At 40.0% G+C, this 18,146-nt stretch overlaps 1 protein-coding gene across 8 annotated transcripts in view; it reads left to right on the forward strand.

Annotated features, from left to right (window-relative positions):
- Window positions 1-18,146, forward strand: part of PDE8B (phosphodiesterase 8B) — a 234,346-nt gene that overhangs the window by 94,365 nt on the left and 121,835 nt on the right. For 6 of the 8 annotated variants that reach the window (XR_004537931.1, XM_033929322.1, XM_033929352.1 and 3 more), the window contains exons 4-5: window positions 2,417-2,476; window positions 15,382-15,439. Coding sequence is in view for 6 of the 8 variants with exons in the window: in XM_033929322.1 (XP_033785213.1) it covers window positions 2,417-2,476; window positions 15,382-15,439 (118 nt within the window). In the remaining 2 variants the exon portion in view is untranslated. Of the gene's footprint in view, window positions 1-2,416; window positions 2,477-15,353; window positions 15,440-18,146 lie in introns of those variants that run through there. The other 2 variants (XM_033929361.1, XM_033929370.1) reach the window with 2 other exon arrangements.

The following is an 18,146-nucleotide window of genomic DNA, read 5'->3' on the forward strand; positions in this document are numbered from 1 at the left end:
TTTTATAATGTCAACCTACCTATCACTAAAGGCCAAAGACAAGTAGTGGAGTGCCTCGGGGGTCAGTACTTGAATTGGCTCTATTCAATATTTTTGTGAGAGACATTGCTGAAGAGTTAAAAGGAAAGTATTGCCATTTTGTAGATGACAAGAAGATTGCCAATAGACTGGATACCCCAGAAGGAGTAGAAATCATGAAAAGGAAATCTCCCAAAATTATAAGAATGGTCAAAGATCTGGCAGTTAAAATTTAATGGGAATAAGTGCAGAAATCCAAAGAAATGCATAAGATAGGAGGAGAGATTTTGATAAGCATAGCATAGTAGAGGGGCCTTGGAATGATGGTGTATGAGAATCTCAGTGTGACGAAATAATGCGAGAAGACAGTGGCCACAGCCAGAAGAATGTTAGGCTGCATAGAGAGGGGTATAACCAGAAGAACAAAGGTGGAGTTAATGCCCCTGTACCAGTCATTGATGAGGTTTCACTTGGAGTATTGTACTGAGTTTTGAAAACTATCACCCTCTTCTATGAAACCACGCTAGCAGTTTCTAGTGTGGGGAGCCGCACTGAATGGCCCACGCATGAGCCATTCAGCGCAGCTTTCTGCGCTAAAAACCGCTAGCGTGGTTTCGTAGAAGAGGGGGTATATCTTGCTAAGGATGTAAAGAAAACTTGAAGTGGTTCAGAAAGAAACAACGAAAATGGTATGCCACAAGAAATATGAGAAGAGACTTGATGTCATGAAGATTTACACCCTGGAGGAAAGGAGACACGGGTGATTTGATAAAGCCCTTCAAATATTTGAAAGGTATTACTATACAAATAAACCTTTTCCAGAGGAGAGAAGGCGGTAAAACTAGAGGACATGAATTTAGATTGCAGTGATGGTGATGGTGGTGGGGGAGGGGGCACTCAGGAATAATATCAGAAAGTACATTTTCATTGAAAGAGTGATGGATGCTTGGAATGCCTTCCCCCGGTAGGTAGTAAAGATGAAAACAGCAGTAACAGAATTTAAAAAATGCGTGGGATAAACATAAAGGAGTCCTGTATGGTCAAACAGTGTAGCGGTGATTAGATAGCAATAGCAGTAATTGAGAAGCAAAGCCAGTGCTAGATAGACTTTTATGGGCTGTGCCCTGATCATGGCTGGACAGATTCAGTTTCAGTAATTGGAGAACAAAGCCAGTGCCGGGCTCTATGCCCTGAAAATGGCAAGGAAAAAAATCAAGATCAAGTATGCACATGTAATATATCATACCATATGATATCGGTTTATTTTATAGGGCAGACTGGATAGACCATACAGGTCTGTTTTTATCTGTCGTCATCTACTATGTTACTATCATATTGCTATGTAGTGGTCTGGAAGTTTTTATTTTTCTTTCTTGTTAATTTGGAATATTCAGGGAGTATGTGGTTGGAAGACTATACATTCATTTGTAATACAAAGGTAGCTACGTATTTGCATGGTTCTCTTTTACAAAATTAATTTTGTTACTAATGGATAAAAGTAAACATGAATTTTATTTATTTAAAATATTTCTAGACTGCATCTATCCACAGTTCTAGGCAATGTACAATGAAAATAAATATAATAAACACAATAAGATACTTTAAAATACTATATTACATAAAGCATATAATGCATAGTAGTGCAGTATTCAAGTTACTCTTCGTCGAAGTACAGCTCTCAGTTGTGAAACGCTTGACTGTGCCTTTAGAAAACAACTGAAGAAGTTATTTTTTAGTCATGACCAGTTTTAGCATACTGACAACTAATGTAATGATGAAAGAATTAAATAGTATGCTTAAATGGAGAAACTCCAGTTAGCTGTTCAGTTTCTCATACCTAAATGCAGAACAATTACTATAAGATAAATGCAGAACAATTACTATAAGATATTCCAGCTGTCAGAAATGAAGTTACATTCACTATATTTCCCATCAGATTGAAATCATTTTATACTTTTCTTTGCAAACATGCATGTATATATTCCTTACTGAATACCTGATCTATATTGAGCATATCTTTATAACAGTGTAGTTCCACTTTTGATATTTCCTCTACTTTAGTGAATTCACATTTCTAATAACACGATCAAAAGCTTTCCTGTAACTTCTAACATGCATTATAATGAAAATTCTTACCCCCTCTTCTCCTAAACCGTGCTAGCGGTTTTAGCGTGGGAAGCCACACTGAATGGCCCACGCTGCTCCTGACGTTCATAAAGTTCTTATGAGCGTCGGGAGCAGCACGGGTTATTCAATGCGGCTCCCCGCACTAAAACCGCTAGCGTGATTTAGTAGATCTGTTTCTCCAATGTACATATGCCTTTCCACATCTGGTAAACTTACAGGCTATATCAATAAATAATATCATCATTTGATTTGAAAATATTCTCCTTTACAGATCAATTCGTGCAACAAAACCATCAGAACACACTGTAATACTGGCTGTGGTTTCAAATCGGTAAGTTTATTTCAGTTATATATGTTTGGGTGAATTTTTGCATACATGTTGTTGAGCACACACATCAGTGGCATAGCCAGAACTGAATTTTTTGGGGAGAGGGGCCAATGGTTAACATGGATGGGCACTTGATAGTGAAATCCTCATTTCCTCTGCTTTCCCCAGCATCTGTCACTTGCTTTCCTTTTCCTCACCCCTCCCCTGATACTACCAATAATTCACAGGGATCCCCATGCCCCACCAGCTGAATAAATCTGAAGCTCAAGCCAGCTAAAGAAGTTCAACAGTAAGTGGCAACATTTGGAACAGCTAGCCCATTGAGTATAAGAATGCTAGCACTGCTAGCTGGTCTTGTGAGAGCAGGACCTGGAAGTACTCACATGAGAACTGAACATGCTTGCAGTGCTGGCACCAGCAGTTCAAAGTGCTACCTCTGACTGCTGCTTTACTTCTCAGATGACTCAGGCTTTGAATTTCTTTAGCCGCTAGAGCTTGGGGATCCCTGCCACCTGTAGCAGTCATGTACCTAGCTGCTAAGGGGGCTTGAGGCAAAAGAAGAGAGACCCAGGCCCACCCATGGTTTATGCACCTGATACACATTGTTTTCGCAGGTATTTTTATGACAGTTCATGTATTAATATTATTAATTTTTAATAATTGCTTTTTCTCTACTCTGTAAACTGATCTGAGCTTATACAGTATATAAAATTTCCTTAGTTATGTTATAAATATTGGGAGTATTTTTCAGGAAAATGTAGATGTGTAACTTTAATATTGCAAAAGGTGAAGTGGGGAAATATAAATAAAGTAGTGCAAAAAAACCTCCACTAAAAGGTAGCTGAGAGTCTGCTCAAATGGAAGAAAAAGCCTCAGGTTTTATTGGCAGAGCTCAAGCTCAAGCCACCACCATCATGGCTCAAAAAGTTCCATAGAGTGACAACCCTGTGAAGATTCAAGCAAGGTCATATTAACCCTGAAGAATAGGCTTAGTGCTGTGAAACGTTGGCATTTTAACAGACTGCTTTAAACACGCACAGTGGTTACAGTTGCAAAATATCTCAGTCCTCAATTATTTTAAACCTCAACAGCGAGTTGTCACTCTATGGAAGTTTTTTAGCCAATGATGTGTGGAGGTGATGGTTTGAGCTTGAGCTCTGCCAATAAAACCTGAGGCTTTTTCTTCCATTTGAGCAGACTCTCAGCTATCTTTAAGTGGAGTTTTTTTGCACTACTTTGATGTGTAACTTTATCTATTTCAAAATAGTGATATAATTTTTGCGCATTATAAATATTATGTAGATTCACAATATATGCCTGAAATACATTCTGCTCCATGGCAGATCACCTCTTTATAGAAGACCAAATTTTTGCCTGTTATCATATGTATATAAACATAGGTGGTTGTAAATACACATGGAGGGAAATTTTCAAAAGAATTTCCAAGTCAGAATTGGAACATACTGTGTCTCACAGTAATTTTTGAAACATAGAAACATGACGGCCGATAAAGACCAAATGGCATATCCAGCCTATCCACTATACTGCTACTACTATTTATCATTTTTATAGCGCTGCTAGACATACACAGTACTATACATAAAAACATAGAAGAAACAGTCCTTGCTTGCAATCTAGTCAAGACAAGACAAACTGGACAAGAAGGTGCATCTATACACAGTGCTCAGGAGGGGAAATTACAGAAGGAATGATAAGACATATTGGTGCTTAGCAGGTGGGTTAGAGTTTGGAATTGAAAGTAAATAGATCTATGACAACTAAGATTTCTTGTGTTCTAGGCATTAAGTTCTACTGGCAGGGAGTATAGGGAGAGTGATAAGAATACCTAGGGGTACTATCCCACTATCTCCTCCTTTCCAAGAGATCCCATGTGCCTGTACCAGGATTTCTTGAATTCAAACACAGTCTTTGTCTCCTCCACATCTACTGGGAGACTATTCCACACTTCTAACACCCTTTCGGTAAAAGAGTATTTCCTTAGATTATTCCCGAGTCTATCACCTCTTAACCTTAATTTATGCCATCACACTGGAGTTTCCTATCAATTGAAAGAGACTTGCCTCGTACATATATGCCACATAGTATTTAAACGTCTCTATCATATCTCCCCTTTCCCACCTCTCCTCCAAAGTATACATATTGAGATCTTTAAGTCTGTCTCTGTATGCCTTATTACATAGACCACTGACTATTTTAGTAGCCTTCCTCTGGACCAACTCCATCCTGTTACATTTTTTTGAAGGTGTAGTCTCTAAAATTGTACACATTATTCTAAATGAGGTCTCGCCAGAGTCTTATACATTCTTTTTCCTACTGACCATAGCTCTCCCTATGCACCCAAGCATCCTCCTAGCTTTCGCCGTCACCTTTTCAACCTGTTTGGTCATCTTAAGATCATCACATACTATCACTTCCTACTCCTCTTTCGTGCACAAAAGTTCTTCACCTCCTAAACTGTACCATTTTCTTGGGCTTTGCAGTTGACAAATTTCAGACCATTCTTCAAGCTTCGCTTGGTTCTTCCTCGTGTTATTCATGCTATCAGGCATGCTATCAGGTGTGCCTACTCTATTGCAGATTTTGGTATAATCCGCAAATAGGCAAATCTTACTTTACAGCCCTTCAGCAATATTGCTTACAAAAATATTCAAAAGAACAGGCTCAAGAATTGAACCTTGAGGCACACCACTGGTAACATCCCTTTCCTAAGAGTGATCTCCATTAACCACTAACCTCTGTCGCCTTCCACTCAACCAGTTCCTGACCCAGCCATCACTTTAGGTCCCATACTGAGGACACTCAGTTTATTTATTAGATGCCTGTATGGAACACTGTCAAAGGCTTTGCTAAAATCTAAATACACCACATCTAGCACACTCCCTCTATCCAATTATCTGGCCACTCAGTCAAAGAAATTGATCAGACTTGTTTGACAAGACCTGCCTGTAGTGAATCCATGTTGCCTCAGGTCCTTTAACCCACTGGATTCCAGAAGTTTCACTATTCTCTGTTTTAAAAGTGTTTCCCTTAATTTACTTTCTACAGAAGTCAGACTTACAGACATGTAGTTCCCTACTTCTTTCTTACTTCCATTTTTGTGGAGAGGGACCATATCCACCCTTCTCCAATCTTCCAGTGCCACTCTTGTCTCTAGAGAAGCATTGAAAATGTCAGCCAGTGGAGCTGCCAGAATTTCCCCAGGTTCCTGCAGAATTCTCGGATGTATCCCATCTGGCCCCAGCGCTTTTTCCACCTTTAGTTTAACTAGCTCTTCACATACACAATTCTCTGAAAATTGATCAGTGTCTACCATACCTCCATCTTCTTCAGTCCCGCTCCTGGCACTTCAGCTGTGAACACAGAACAGAAATATTTGTTAAGCAATTCAGCCTTATCTTTATTAGCTTCTATATATATCTCTCCTTTACAGTAATATATCTAAAAAATGACTTGTCTCCCCATTTTACCATATCAGCAATTTTTTCTTCCATTTGTATCTTTGCTTTCCTGACTACTCATCCATCCTCTCTTAACTTTTCCAGATATTTTTGCCTGTCTTCCTCTTTCTGCGATCTTTTGTAGTTTATGAAAGCTAACCTCTTATTCCTTACCTTCTCAGTTACTACTTTTGAGAACCAAAGCAGCCTTCTTTTCCTCTTACTTTCACTTGTTGCCTCACAAAAACGTTTGTCGCCCTTACAATATCTCCTTTCAGTCTTGTCCACTGCATTTCTACTCCTTCCAGACCAGTCCTTGACGTAATCCACTATCTGAACAAAGTTAAATTTTTAAAAATCTAAGACCTTTACTTTCGAATGAGCCCTCATGGACATGTCTTCCTATTCAAAAATTGCTGTTGAATGTCCTACTTTTGGGTTCTCCCTAGTCCCTACAGAACAACTTGCCCCCTTGTTATTTGGATGAACTGCAGTGTGAAACATCCAAATTCTGTCTTTTTGAAAATCAGAATTTGGATGTTTTTCACAGAGGGATTTGATTTTAGGCATTTTGAGGCATCCATCTGTTCTGAAAAAGAGCACCAAAAGCATATTCAGTCCATTCATACTTTACATGCATGGATCCCAACTAAGCTTGGGAAAACATGCCCCTTTTATTTTAGATTCTACTCTGAAAAAATATATTTTATCGAAAATGGGTGGCTTAAGAGAGATTTGCTACATCAGCAAATTTACCATTTTTATATAGGTAATCTGGTTTTGTGGCCCATGCACTTTTAACATGTATAGATTTGATCTGCCACATAGGGGGAGGAAACCAAAATTCAATAATGCTTCAGTGTTTTCTTGAAACTGTAGGAAAAAATGCCTTGACATTTTTTTTTTTCTCTAAGACTACTTATAAAAAAGACTACACTTTACACTCTAAGACTACACTTATAAAAAACATACAAATAAAATAAGTTCTCTAGTTATATATTCTACTAATATATAATTAGAGCATATAAAATAAAAAAAAATATACTTATGTTGAATTCTGATATGAAATGAAACATAATCAAACAGCATTAGTAATCTTTGATTTTCCATTAGTAAAGGGAAGTATTTATAACCAATTTTCTTTGTAAAACACTAGCATATCAAGCAGCCCTTTGGGAAAAAACAAGTTAGTACCTTTATTTCTTTTTCTATTTCTTATTCGGCTTTTAGAAAAAAGTTAAAAACATCTTTTTAGGAAACACTTAAATTAAAATTTTACAATAAGTTATAATATCAATATTTTTTGGAATTATCTGGCTTAATGTACTATAATGTTAGTATCGCTTAATTTGTGAACCGCACTGAACCGCAAGGTTGCTGCGGTATATAAGAAATCATGTTGTTGGTATGTTATCCCCTTAGGCACTTGTTTTTCTCAAGGGAAGTCATAGTTAGCAATAAAATTATTTGTTAGCCATAGGAAATTCATGCATAACTAGCAAGGATAGATTAGGATACTGAATCTGGCCCCTAAAGATGCCCAAGCCCTTCACTCACACTCCATTGGTGTAGCCACACAAAAATCAATGATGTTTTTGCAGGGAGGAGGTCTTCAGTTGATGAGTTTTGTGAATCCCCTCTAGCTCAGGTATCTCTTTTGGTTTGAGGGAGGGGAAGTGGTACCGGGGTGGGGGTGGAGGAACTGAGGAAGAGATGAATCTTCGAGTCCACCCTTTATAGGCAGGTCCACCATACCTCGGCAATCTAGCTATGCCACTGCACTCCTCTAATTTACCTCTTTTTTTTTTTTTTTTCCTTCCTTCCTTGTTGCTTATTCCCTTACATTTCTTCAGTCACTTGGATGCAAAAATCTCCGGGCAACCCATCAAAGAAAGCCAGGTTGGAAGTGATTTTCTTTTGCAGGGCAAGCTCAGCACAGTAGCATGGAAATCATATGCATGCTAATTGTGCAGAATAGCCCAGGTAGGAACTGTACCTGGTGCCTGCCCAGAAGAGCAAAGCTGTAGACATAGCTCCTCCTCACCCTTCCCTCCTGTCATAGGCTCATTCTCCTACAGCTGCTGCTCTCCCCTGCTGGTTCATCTGATCGGGGCTCTGGAGCCGTGAACAGCTGAGCTGGCAGGATTCACTGGAGCTGCGATCAGTTGATCTGGCAGCAACGCCAGGACAGCTGATTGCAGCTCTGCTCTCCCCGTGCCAACTCAGCTTATCAGCAACTCCAGTGAGTCCTACTGACTCTGATGTTCACAGCTTCCCCTGATGGATCAGCTGATTGCAGCTCTGGAGCCCCGATCAGATGAGCTGGCAGGGCGTGAGCAGGGCTTCCGGCTCAGCTTCATTGTACGGTTTTTTGTTTGTTTTTTTTAAAGCTGCTGTTGTGCTTGCATTGTGTGTGTGTGTGTACCGTGCTTGTGTAGGGCGCAGAACATACACTCATACAACACACATACAATAGGTATTGGCAGCTCCAGATCTGCAGCAAAAAAATTCCTTGGTAAAAGGTGGACGTTTCCTTCTCTTCCCTTTTGAGCATTACAAGGAACGCTCATTTAAATACTAATTAGTAGATGTCAGTCTTACCCCTGCACCCAAGCATTCCACAATGGTAATGTTTATAGATAAATTGCATTCTTTGGGGATAACATCTCTTCCATTTCTTATCAGAATGTGGCATGTTGTATATTGCTGCAATGTCATCAATAAAAATTATTTAACCTTACATACTAATTAACTCATTGTAATGCATTTGCATAGGGTTCTCAGTGGCTGCTACCATTATTGTTTGAAGCCCCAGATAACCCTTTTGAGCATAGGATGTGGAGCACAGATGCTCAAAAGTTTTCCATGCAAGTAAGAGTGGATAAACCTGGTCTTACTTGCATGGAAAACTTTTGAGCATCTGTGCCTTAGCCTTTTTTATGCTCTTCCCTCTCTTTGTTCTATTCTTTCCCCATAGCTATTTATTTTATTCAACTGTTCCTCATACACAGTTGCCTTCACTCCCCTTCATCTCCAACTCATTGATCTTCTCCCTACCTCAGTTCCTGAGTTCTGACTGTACCAAAATTACAACCTCCAACAATCCAACACACAATATAAAAATGCTAGGACTCGGTGGCATAGTAAAGGGGACCGGGGGCAGACCGCCCCAGACATCATTTGGGTGCAGGCACTGGCATCTCTCCTCCTCTATGCCCCCATACTTCTTTAACCTGCTGCTTGCGCTGGCCTTGATTCTCCTCTGAAGTTGTGGTGACCAGGAAGTGATGTCAGAGGGCGAGCGAGGCCGGTGCAGGCAGCAGATTGGAGATGATGCTACTGCTGGCGAAGAGTTGGAGGTACCGGGGGAAGAGAAGGCACACATGCGGCAGGGGGAGTAGAGTAGAAGCAGGGTTAGAGGATGGGGGTCGCCACCACCCTGGGCACCTCCTACCCCTGCTACGGCACTGCTAGGACCTCATAGAAGACAGACAGGTTCCAACAACTCATGTTCGAGTCCTAGCGACTTGATGAATTATAGATCTAAAAAGAGATCGGTTTTGTGCTAGTCTGGTAGGGCTATTCCCATGGTTGTTTTCAACACGTCCAGCGATCTGATTGCAGGTCACCCTCTTTGTCTGGCTCCTTCAATCTTCCCAAACATAATGTCAAGGTTCAAGGTTTATTAACATTTGATTTATTGCTAAATCTGTTTACAAAGCGATGTACAGAATAAAACATAAAATATAGGGATACAAAATTAAAACTCAATAACATAAGATTAAGACAGGACAAACTTGAGGAGGAGGGAAAGAAAGGGAAAAGATTACATCTGTCTTAGTAAGAAAAACAAATAGGGAAAAAAACATAAGGGAAAGGGTTAGATTAAAAGTTAAAATGCTAAGAAAGAATAAAAATATTAAGAATTAAAAGCGTCTTTAAAAAGGTGTGTTTTCAAAGATTTTTTAAAAGAATGTAAATCTCTTTCGATTGAAATATATTGGGGAAGAGAATTCCACCATTGTGGGCCCATGACAGAGAACATGTCTGCTCTTCTTGTTCCTATTGTTTTCAAGGAGGGTATGACTAATAAATTTTGGGAGGATGATCTCAAAGAGCGATCCAATGATCCAATGATCTTTCTCTTCTGACAGTGTGACCAAAATAAGACAGTCGTAACTTCATTATTTGGGCTTCGAGTGACATAGCCAGTTTGATCTCTTCCAGAATCGATTTGTTAGTTCTTTTGGCGGTCCACGGCATGCATAAAATTCTTCTCCAGGACCAAAGATCAAATGAGTCAATCTTCTTTCTGTCTTGTTTCCGTAGTGTCCAGGTTTTGCATCCTTAATTGGCCAATGAGAAAATGAGTATGTGGACAAATCTGATCTTCATTTGTAGTGTTATTTCCTTGCCTTTGAATATTTTGTCAAGAATCTTCATTGAAGAGTAACCCAGTGCTATTCTGCAGAGTATTTTTCGTAAACAAAGAAGACAAATACCAATATAAAAATAGATTTAAATTAAATAATATTAAATTTTTTTAACCATCCAGGTTTTTTGTTGTTGTGAATAGAGCATTAAAAGACAGAGTGACTGCTGTTTTTGATGGACTTAAACTCGGTATATGTATTTGTTTTCTTGGGTGTCATGCAAGAGGGTAATTAGTAAAATAACTCCTGAAAGCCCTGGAAAACATTTGTTTAAGCTGCGTGTGTATTTAGTAATCTTTATCTCTTTCCCAGGTGTGCATGATATCATTGGGAAGGAACTGTCAAATATAGAGATAAGTAGAGAATAGAAAGGTATTAGTGAGGGAGCTGAGACTATGGAAAGGAAAGCCACCCAAACAGACTTTTACAAAATGCAAAATTACCCAGACATACAACACCCACATATCCCATATTTTGTTCACATTGAAAGCATTTTGCTTGGCACTTCCGGTGTAAATAATAAAATACATTAATGTGATCACCTTATGCTGAACAATAAAGGTCTCAAAGTGTTATACAGGCAGATGAGAAGAGCTGCGGCTAATTTTTTTTCTTTTGCATGTAGTTCAAATGATCTCTTTTTCTCTACTAATCCTCCAAACCTTCATTAAGTCTGCAGTAACTAGCTCTAAATAGTTCTGATAGCAGCTATAAAGGATGCCTATGTTAGATGCCACTAGGAGTCTGCTGTAACTGGGGTTGTTTTAAATCGGCATGGTAATTGTAGAATACTTTGCATATTTTCCCACTGTTCCCCAAATGGAAAAATTATGGCAAATAGCCCTTCAAAGAACATAATCATTAGTGCATATGTTGTTCTTTTTGCACTACAAGTTCAAAAACAATGAGATTCATACTCATCTTCCCTTTGCATGCAATTTGGGCCAAATTTTATAAATGGCACCCGATTGTAAGTGCGGTAGGCATTCTACCACTGTCTAACTAGTCAATCGAGACGCATGTTAAAAAAAAAAAAACAACACTCTGAGGCAGGCTGCCTACACTGTAGGCGTTTTCGCAGTTGAGGGAGATGAAAAGGTATGCTTACACTTGCCTGTGGCTGGGCATGGTTTTGCTCGGAATTGGCCTTGGGTGAGCTCAAGAGGCCCTAGGCAGCTCCCTAGGGACACGATAGGCACCTGAAATGTAGGCCAACAAAAAGCTGGTCTACATTTTAAATAGACATGGCCGCTATGCTGATCGTGGCAAAGAAATAAGAACATAAGAAGTTGCCTCCATTGGGTCAGACTGGAGGTCCATCTCGCCCAGCGGCCCACTCCCGCGGCGGCCCACCAGGTCCTTGACCTGTGAAGTGAATTCTTGACCTTTATAATCTACCTCTACTTCTATAACCTACCTCTGCTGCTATCAGTGGTGTGATCAGCTGAGTAGCCACAGCAGGGAACTCGCGCCCCCCCTCCCCCCCGAAGTTGGCCTGCAGAAGGGATGCCAACTCCCTCCCACCGCTACCCCTAAACCCCTACCCGACACTGTCTGTCATCAATCCCTGAACTCCTGACACTCCCCGACATTCCCCAACACTCCCCAACACCCACTCAATGTCCTCTGACATTTCCCAACACCCACCCAACACTAACCTGACATTCCCTCACACCTCAACATCCCCCCTGACACCTCTCGACCCCCCCCCCTTTTTCATCTCATATGCATTTTAGAAAATTGTTAAAATCTAGTTTATTAGCAAAATTCCTGGAGAATTGACTTGTTATTCACTGAGACTGTTCAGTCTTCTTAGTTTGTTAAACTGCATAGAACCGCAAGGTTTTGCGGTATACAAATGTGATTTTATGTTATGTTAAAAGGGGAGTCAGAATATAGTGCTCATGTAAATATTTATTTATTTTTATTTTATTTGTATCTTTAATGCATCTTTACTGTAAACCGCTTTGAACCTCACGGTATAGCGGTATACAAGAAATAAAATAAAATTAAAATTAAATTAAAATGTAGGGGGGCTGATGAGGTAGAATCACATAGGACAAAGGAGAATTTGAGCTTAGTGCTCGTGAAGGGAATTAGAGAGGTTGGAGAGGTGGGAGGGGACTATTGAGGGGATGATAGAGTTAGGATTTAAACGTAGCTTCAAATAAGTGGGCTTTCAGTCTGGATTTGAATACGCCAGAGACTAAGCCTGATTTAAGGAGCCAGGCAGGTTGTTCCAGGCATGCGATGCAGCAAGGTAGAAGGGACAGAGATGGGAGCTGGCAGTAGAGGAGAAGGGTACCGACAGAAGGACTTGTCTGATGAATGGAGTTTTCATGGGCGGAGGGGGGAGGGAGTATAGGGAGTAGTATGTTCTTATGTTTATAAAGGTACTGAGGAGCTGCAGAGCGCGTCCATTTGAATGTCAGTAAGAGGAGTTTGAATTGTATGCAGAGATGGACAGGGAGCCAGTAAAGTGACCTGAAGAATACCTAGCAAAATACGAGGCACGCAGCACAAGCCTGATCCATAGTTACTGACCTCAGGTAGGTAATGCCATTTTGTTGTACAGTAGAAATACAAAATGGTGCTGGCCTGGGGTCGATAACACTATTGTCTACTACTGCACCGCTTGACCACAAAACCATATGTGGGAGAAAGATGAAGGAAGAGAACATCAGAAGAGGGTTTCAGAATTAATCTTGTTTTGTTGTTGTTTTTTTAAATGTTGGATTCAGAACTGACATTTTAAAAATGCCATCTTTTTTTCATTTCTTTTTAAAAAATTTGTTTGGGAGAGGATTTTGCAGCAGAATGGATTTTTAAATGACACAAAAGAAAAAAAAATCAGTCATTTTTATTTTATTTTGAAAATGAAATGAAACATGTCTATGTTATGCTTTTATTTTAACCCACGGAAGTACATCACCAAGAGGATGACTAATAACAAAAAGTCAGGATTACAACTGTAACAGAAGTAAAAGCAAGGAAATAAATCACACTAAGGGTCCCTTTTACTAAACAGTGCTAAAACGTGGCCTGCACTATCCCCAATGCCAATCTTTCATGCACCTAAGTGCTTTAGAGCTTCAGGGAAATGGTTGATTTTTCTATTTCAGCAAAAAAAATGGCCACATGGGCGATATGGGCTCATGTGCATTGCCAAGTGGTTTGTGCATGGCAATATAACTGCATAAACCAATTTGCGCAGAACATGCCTACTCTCCACCCCAGACCTGCCCTCAGTGCTAAAAAATAAAACTTTTTTTAGCATGTGTGTAGTGTGTGCACAGGCAAAAGCTATCGCAGAAAGCCTAAGTATGCCCCGTGGTAGTGCATTTTAACCAGTAGTAAGCACGCATTAATGTTTACCACAGCTTAATAAAAGGAGAGCCCTAAAAGATATTTCCTAAATAAATAAGTTTTTAATGTTTTACAAAACCAAAGATGAGAAGGAGTAGATTGAATTTCTTATGGCAAAGGATTCAAACATTTTATGATTGATGTAAAAACGAACTCTCATGACAAGATGTAGACTTCAAACTATTCACTGAAGAAAAACAGAGTACGAACTGATTACCGTAGTACCCTTAACATAGTAACATAATAAATAACAAATAAAGACCTGAACGGTCCAGTCTGCCCAATAGTCACACTCATATATTCATGGTTAAATTGTCTTTTCTGTAATATTTCTGGGCAATAGACGCTAGAAGTCTGCCCAGTACTGTCTTTAGGTTCCCACTATTGGAGTTGCCATTGAAGCCCACTCCAGACACTGGAGCTTATCCTAAACCAAATCACCATATATGGGACACAGACCATGCAGGATTGAGCAGTACCGGCCCTAGTTTGTTTTATACCATTCATTTTCCAATTAGAGATCCCCTGTGTTCATCCCACACTTTTTTTGTATTCCGTCACCGTTTTCATCTCCACCACCTCTCTCAGGAAAACTTGGAACATCCCTCCCCTTTAGAACCACAGAACTCTGGAACAACCTCTCATCCCCGCTCAGAAATTCAAGCTCCTTCCAATCCTTCCGCAAACACTTGAAAACTTGGCTCTTTTCAAAATTCTAATCACCTCCCATTCTCTAGTATCCTGTCCCTCTCTATCTTCTTAGTCCCTCTCCTATATCCTTTCATTGTAGTTCCTTCCCTCTTAACTCTGTAAACCGTGCCGAGCTCTGCGCTTGCGGAGATGGCGCGGTATACAAACCTAAGGTGTAGTTTAGTTTAGGAGGGCACTTCAGGCATCTACACCCTCATGGTGAAAAAGAATTTCCTAACATTATTTCTAAGTCTGCCACCCCGAAACCTCAATTCATGCCCTCTAGTTGTACACAATATTCTAAATGAGGTCTCACCAGAGTCTTATACAGGGGCATCAATACCTCCTTTTTCCTATTGGCCACACCTCTCCCTGTGCACCCAAACATCCTTTTAGTTTTCACTGTTGCCTTTTCTAGCTGTTTGGCTACCTTAAGATCATCACATACTATCACTTCCAAGTTCCGTTCTCTTTTCATGCACAAAAGGTTCTTCATCCCTTTTGTAGCCCAAATGCATGACCTTGCATTTCTTAGCATTAAATCTAAGCTGCCAAATTTCAGACCATTCTTCAAGCTTTGCTAGGTCCTTCCTCAGGTTGTTCACACCATTAAGGAGGTCTACTCTATTGCAGATTTTGGTATCATCTGCCGAGGCAAATCTTACTTGACAGCCCTTTAGCAATATCGCTTACAAAAATGTTAAAAAGAACAGGTCCAAGAACCGAACCTTGGGGCATCCCTTTCCTCAGAGCGATCTAACATACCATTTAGAAATAAAACAGGTTTTAAAATTTGAGTATTTCTTTACCTTCCATATTTGGATGTGTTATTTTTTCCTATCAGAGTATTTCAAACAAGGTTATTTACTTGTGACATGTTTGTATAACTGTGCTAATTCATGGAACTGTATGTTGTCAAATTTACAATTGCAGCTAAGTGACCATCTTCTGCTTCCTATAGATCTGGTGACACTGAAGAGATGTCTGTCCTTCCCCTTCTCCATGCAGGCTTTAATAGGGTAAGTACTGTTCAGCCCAGCAGCAGAATTAAAGCCAGTTTCTGCATAGACACAAGGGTGATTGGGTTGTCCCCCCCCACCTCTTGTGCCTTGATAAAATGAATACCTTGACTGGTGGGGATGCTTGTCCTCTGCCCAAGCCCTCCATGCTGTCTGAGCAGCAGGGAAGCTGTCGGTATTCTTCCAGCTGCTGACGCAAGCACTCCCCATATATACTCAAATTATGTGCATGAACTGAGCATGAGTGGAGAATGCCATTGTTGGTAGCTGGAAGACAGCTGCCAATGTCCTTGCTGCTCAAACAGTACAGTGGGTTTGGGCAGAGGACATCTTCAGGTGGTGGAGCTTTAGCATTCCCTCCAACAACCTGGCATTGTTTCTGGGTGAATAGGCCCTTCCCTACCCATGGTTATACCATTGATTCAGCCTAAATGCTTATTTCAGCAGTTATAGGTGTGAAAACTCGGTACATCTCCAGTGACACTGGAATATATCCAGAACGAGCAGCCATTATATAACTTTGAATGTCCAAACATGGACATAGCTAAACTGAAACATGGATGTCAGTACTAAAATGGTTTGATAAATCTTAACCAATTGTTAGTGTAGTCCTTAGTCACTTCTCTCTAAAACACTCACTATTCTCTGTACTCTTTTTTTTTTTAAATCTCTAATCTTATAAAGCTATATGGTGCCTGTTTACATATTGCGGCTCCAAATACACTGTAAAGAGATTATTGGTCTAATACTAATATACACTTCATTATATATGTTTATGTATATATATTAATTCTTTGTTTTTTCATTTTTTCATTTGTATGGACCTTCGGATATCAACTGGACCATAAATAATGCCCAGCAATCTCTTGTCTTCATCAGTCCACTTTATTTTTTATTTACTCAAAACTCTAAAATTCATTTAATTTCATACTTATTCTTAATTTCATAACTCCATAACTATTTCTTCATTGTATTTCATTTTAGTTTACATCATTTCCTTACTTAATGTCTTTTTCTTCTAATTTAATCTTATTAATTAGCTACTTAGCTTTGAGGTTAGCTCTCAAACGTTCATCAATGCCACCTCTCCTGACATTTATGTTTCAAACAACGTTTTTCTTCAGGGTCGAGGGGAACAATCAAGTATGTGCAGTCTTTCTTCAAACACTGCACATACTCGATTGTTCCCCTTGACTCTGAAGAAAAACGTTGTTTGAAACATAAATGTCAGGAGAGGTGGCATTGATGAACGTTTGAGAGCTAACCTCGAAGCTAAGTAGCTAATTAATAAGATTAAATTAGAAGAAAAAGACATTAAGTAAGGAAATGAAGTAAACTAAAATGAAATACAATGAAGAAATAGTTATGGAGTTATGAAATTAAGAATAAGTATGAAATTAAATGAATTTTAGAGTTTTGAGTAAATAAAAAATAAAGTGGACTGATGAAGACAAGAGATTGCTGGACATTATTTATGGTCCAGTTGATATCCGAAGGTCCATACAAATGAAAAAACAAAGAATTAATATATATACATAAACATATATAATGAAGTGTATATTAGTATTAGACCAATAATCTCTTTACAGTGTATATGGAGCCGCAATATGTAAACAGGCACCATATAGCTTTATAAGATTAGAGATTTAAAAGAGTACAGAGAATAGTTAGTGTTTTAGAGAGAAGTGACTAAATACTAAAATGGTGACATATATGGCCAGAATATGAACATTCATGTCAGACAGGATGTCCGGGGCGGTACATGGAGAGACCTCCCAGGAAAGGGACTTGGGAGTTCTGATCGACAAGTTGATGAAGTCGTCTATGCAATGTGCGGCTGCGGCGAAAAGGGCGAACAGAATGCGAGGAATGATAAAGAAGGGGCTCACGAACAGATCGGAGAAGGTTATCATGCCGCTGTATCAGGCCATGGTGCGCCCTCACCTGGAGTATTGCGTACAGCACTGGTCGCCATACATGAAGAAGGACACGGTACTACTCGAAAGGGTCCAGAGAAGAGCGACTAAGATGGTTAAGGGGTTGGAGGAGCTGCCATACAGCGAAAGATTAGAGAAACTGAGCCTCTTCTCCCTCGAACAGAGGAGACTGAGAGGGGACACGATCAAAACATTCAAGGTACTGAAGGGGATAGACTTAGTAGATAAGGACAGGTTGTTCACCCTCTCCAAGGTAGGGAGAACTAGAGGGCACTCTTTAAAGTTGAAAGGGAATAGATTCCATACAAACATAAGGAAGTTCTTCTTCACCCAGAAAGTGGTGGAAAACTGGAACGCTCTCCCGGAGTCTGTCATAGGGGAAAACACTCTCCAGGGATTCAAGACAAAGTTAGACAAGTACCTACTGAACAAGGATATGCGCTGGTAGGGCTAGTCTCAGTTAGGGTGCTGGTCTTTGACCAAAGGGCCGCCGCCTGAGCGGACTGCTGGGCATGATGGACCACTGGTCTGACCCAGCAGCGGCATTTCTTATGTGCACATGCTTCAATATCAATGCAGTGATTACAGGGGCTTATGAGCATGGGTCCTCCTCTCCATGGATCCCTAATCCACCCCCAAGATGGCTTAAGACGCCTCTGTGCAGCACGACTAGGCTTTCCTATGCCAGGCTGCCAGGTGGTGATGTTCTGGGGGCACAATTTTCAAGTTGTGATTAATATTTTTATGGGGATGGGGGTCGGTGATCACTG

The sequence above is a fragment of the Geotrypetes seraphini genome, chromosome 1 (genome assembly GCF_902459505.1).
Source record: "Geotrypetes seraphini chromosome 1, aGeoSer1.1, whole genome shotgun sequence".
Taxonomy (NCBI): domain Eukaryota; kingdom Metazoa; phylum Chordata; class Amphibia; order Gymnophiona; family Dermophiidae; genus Geotrypetes; species Geotrypetes seraphini.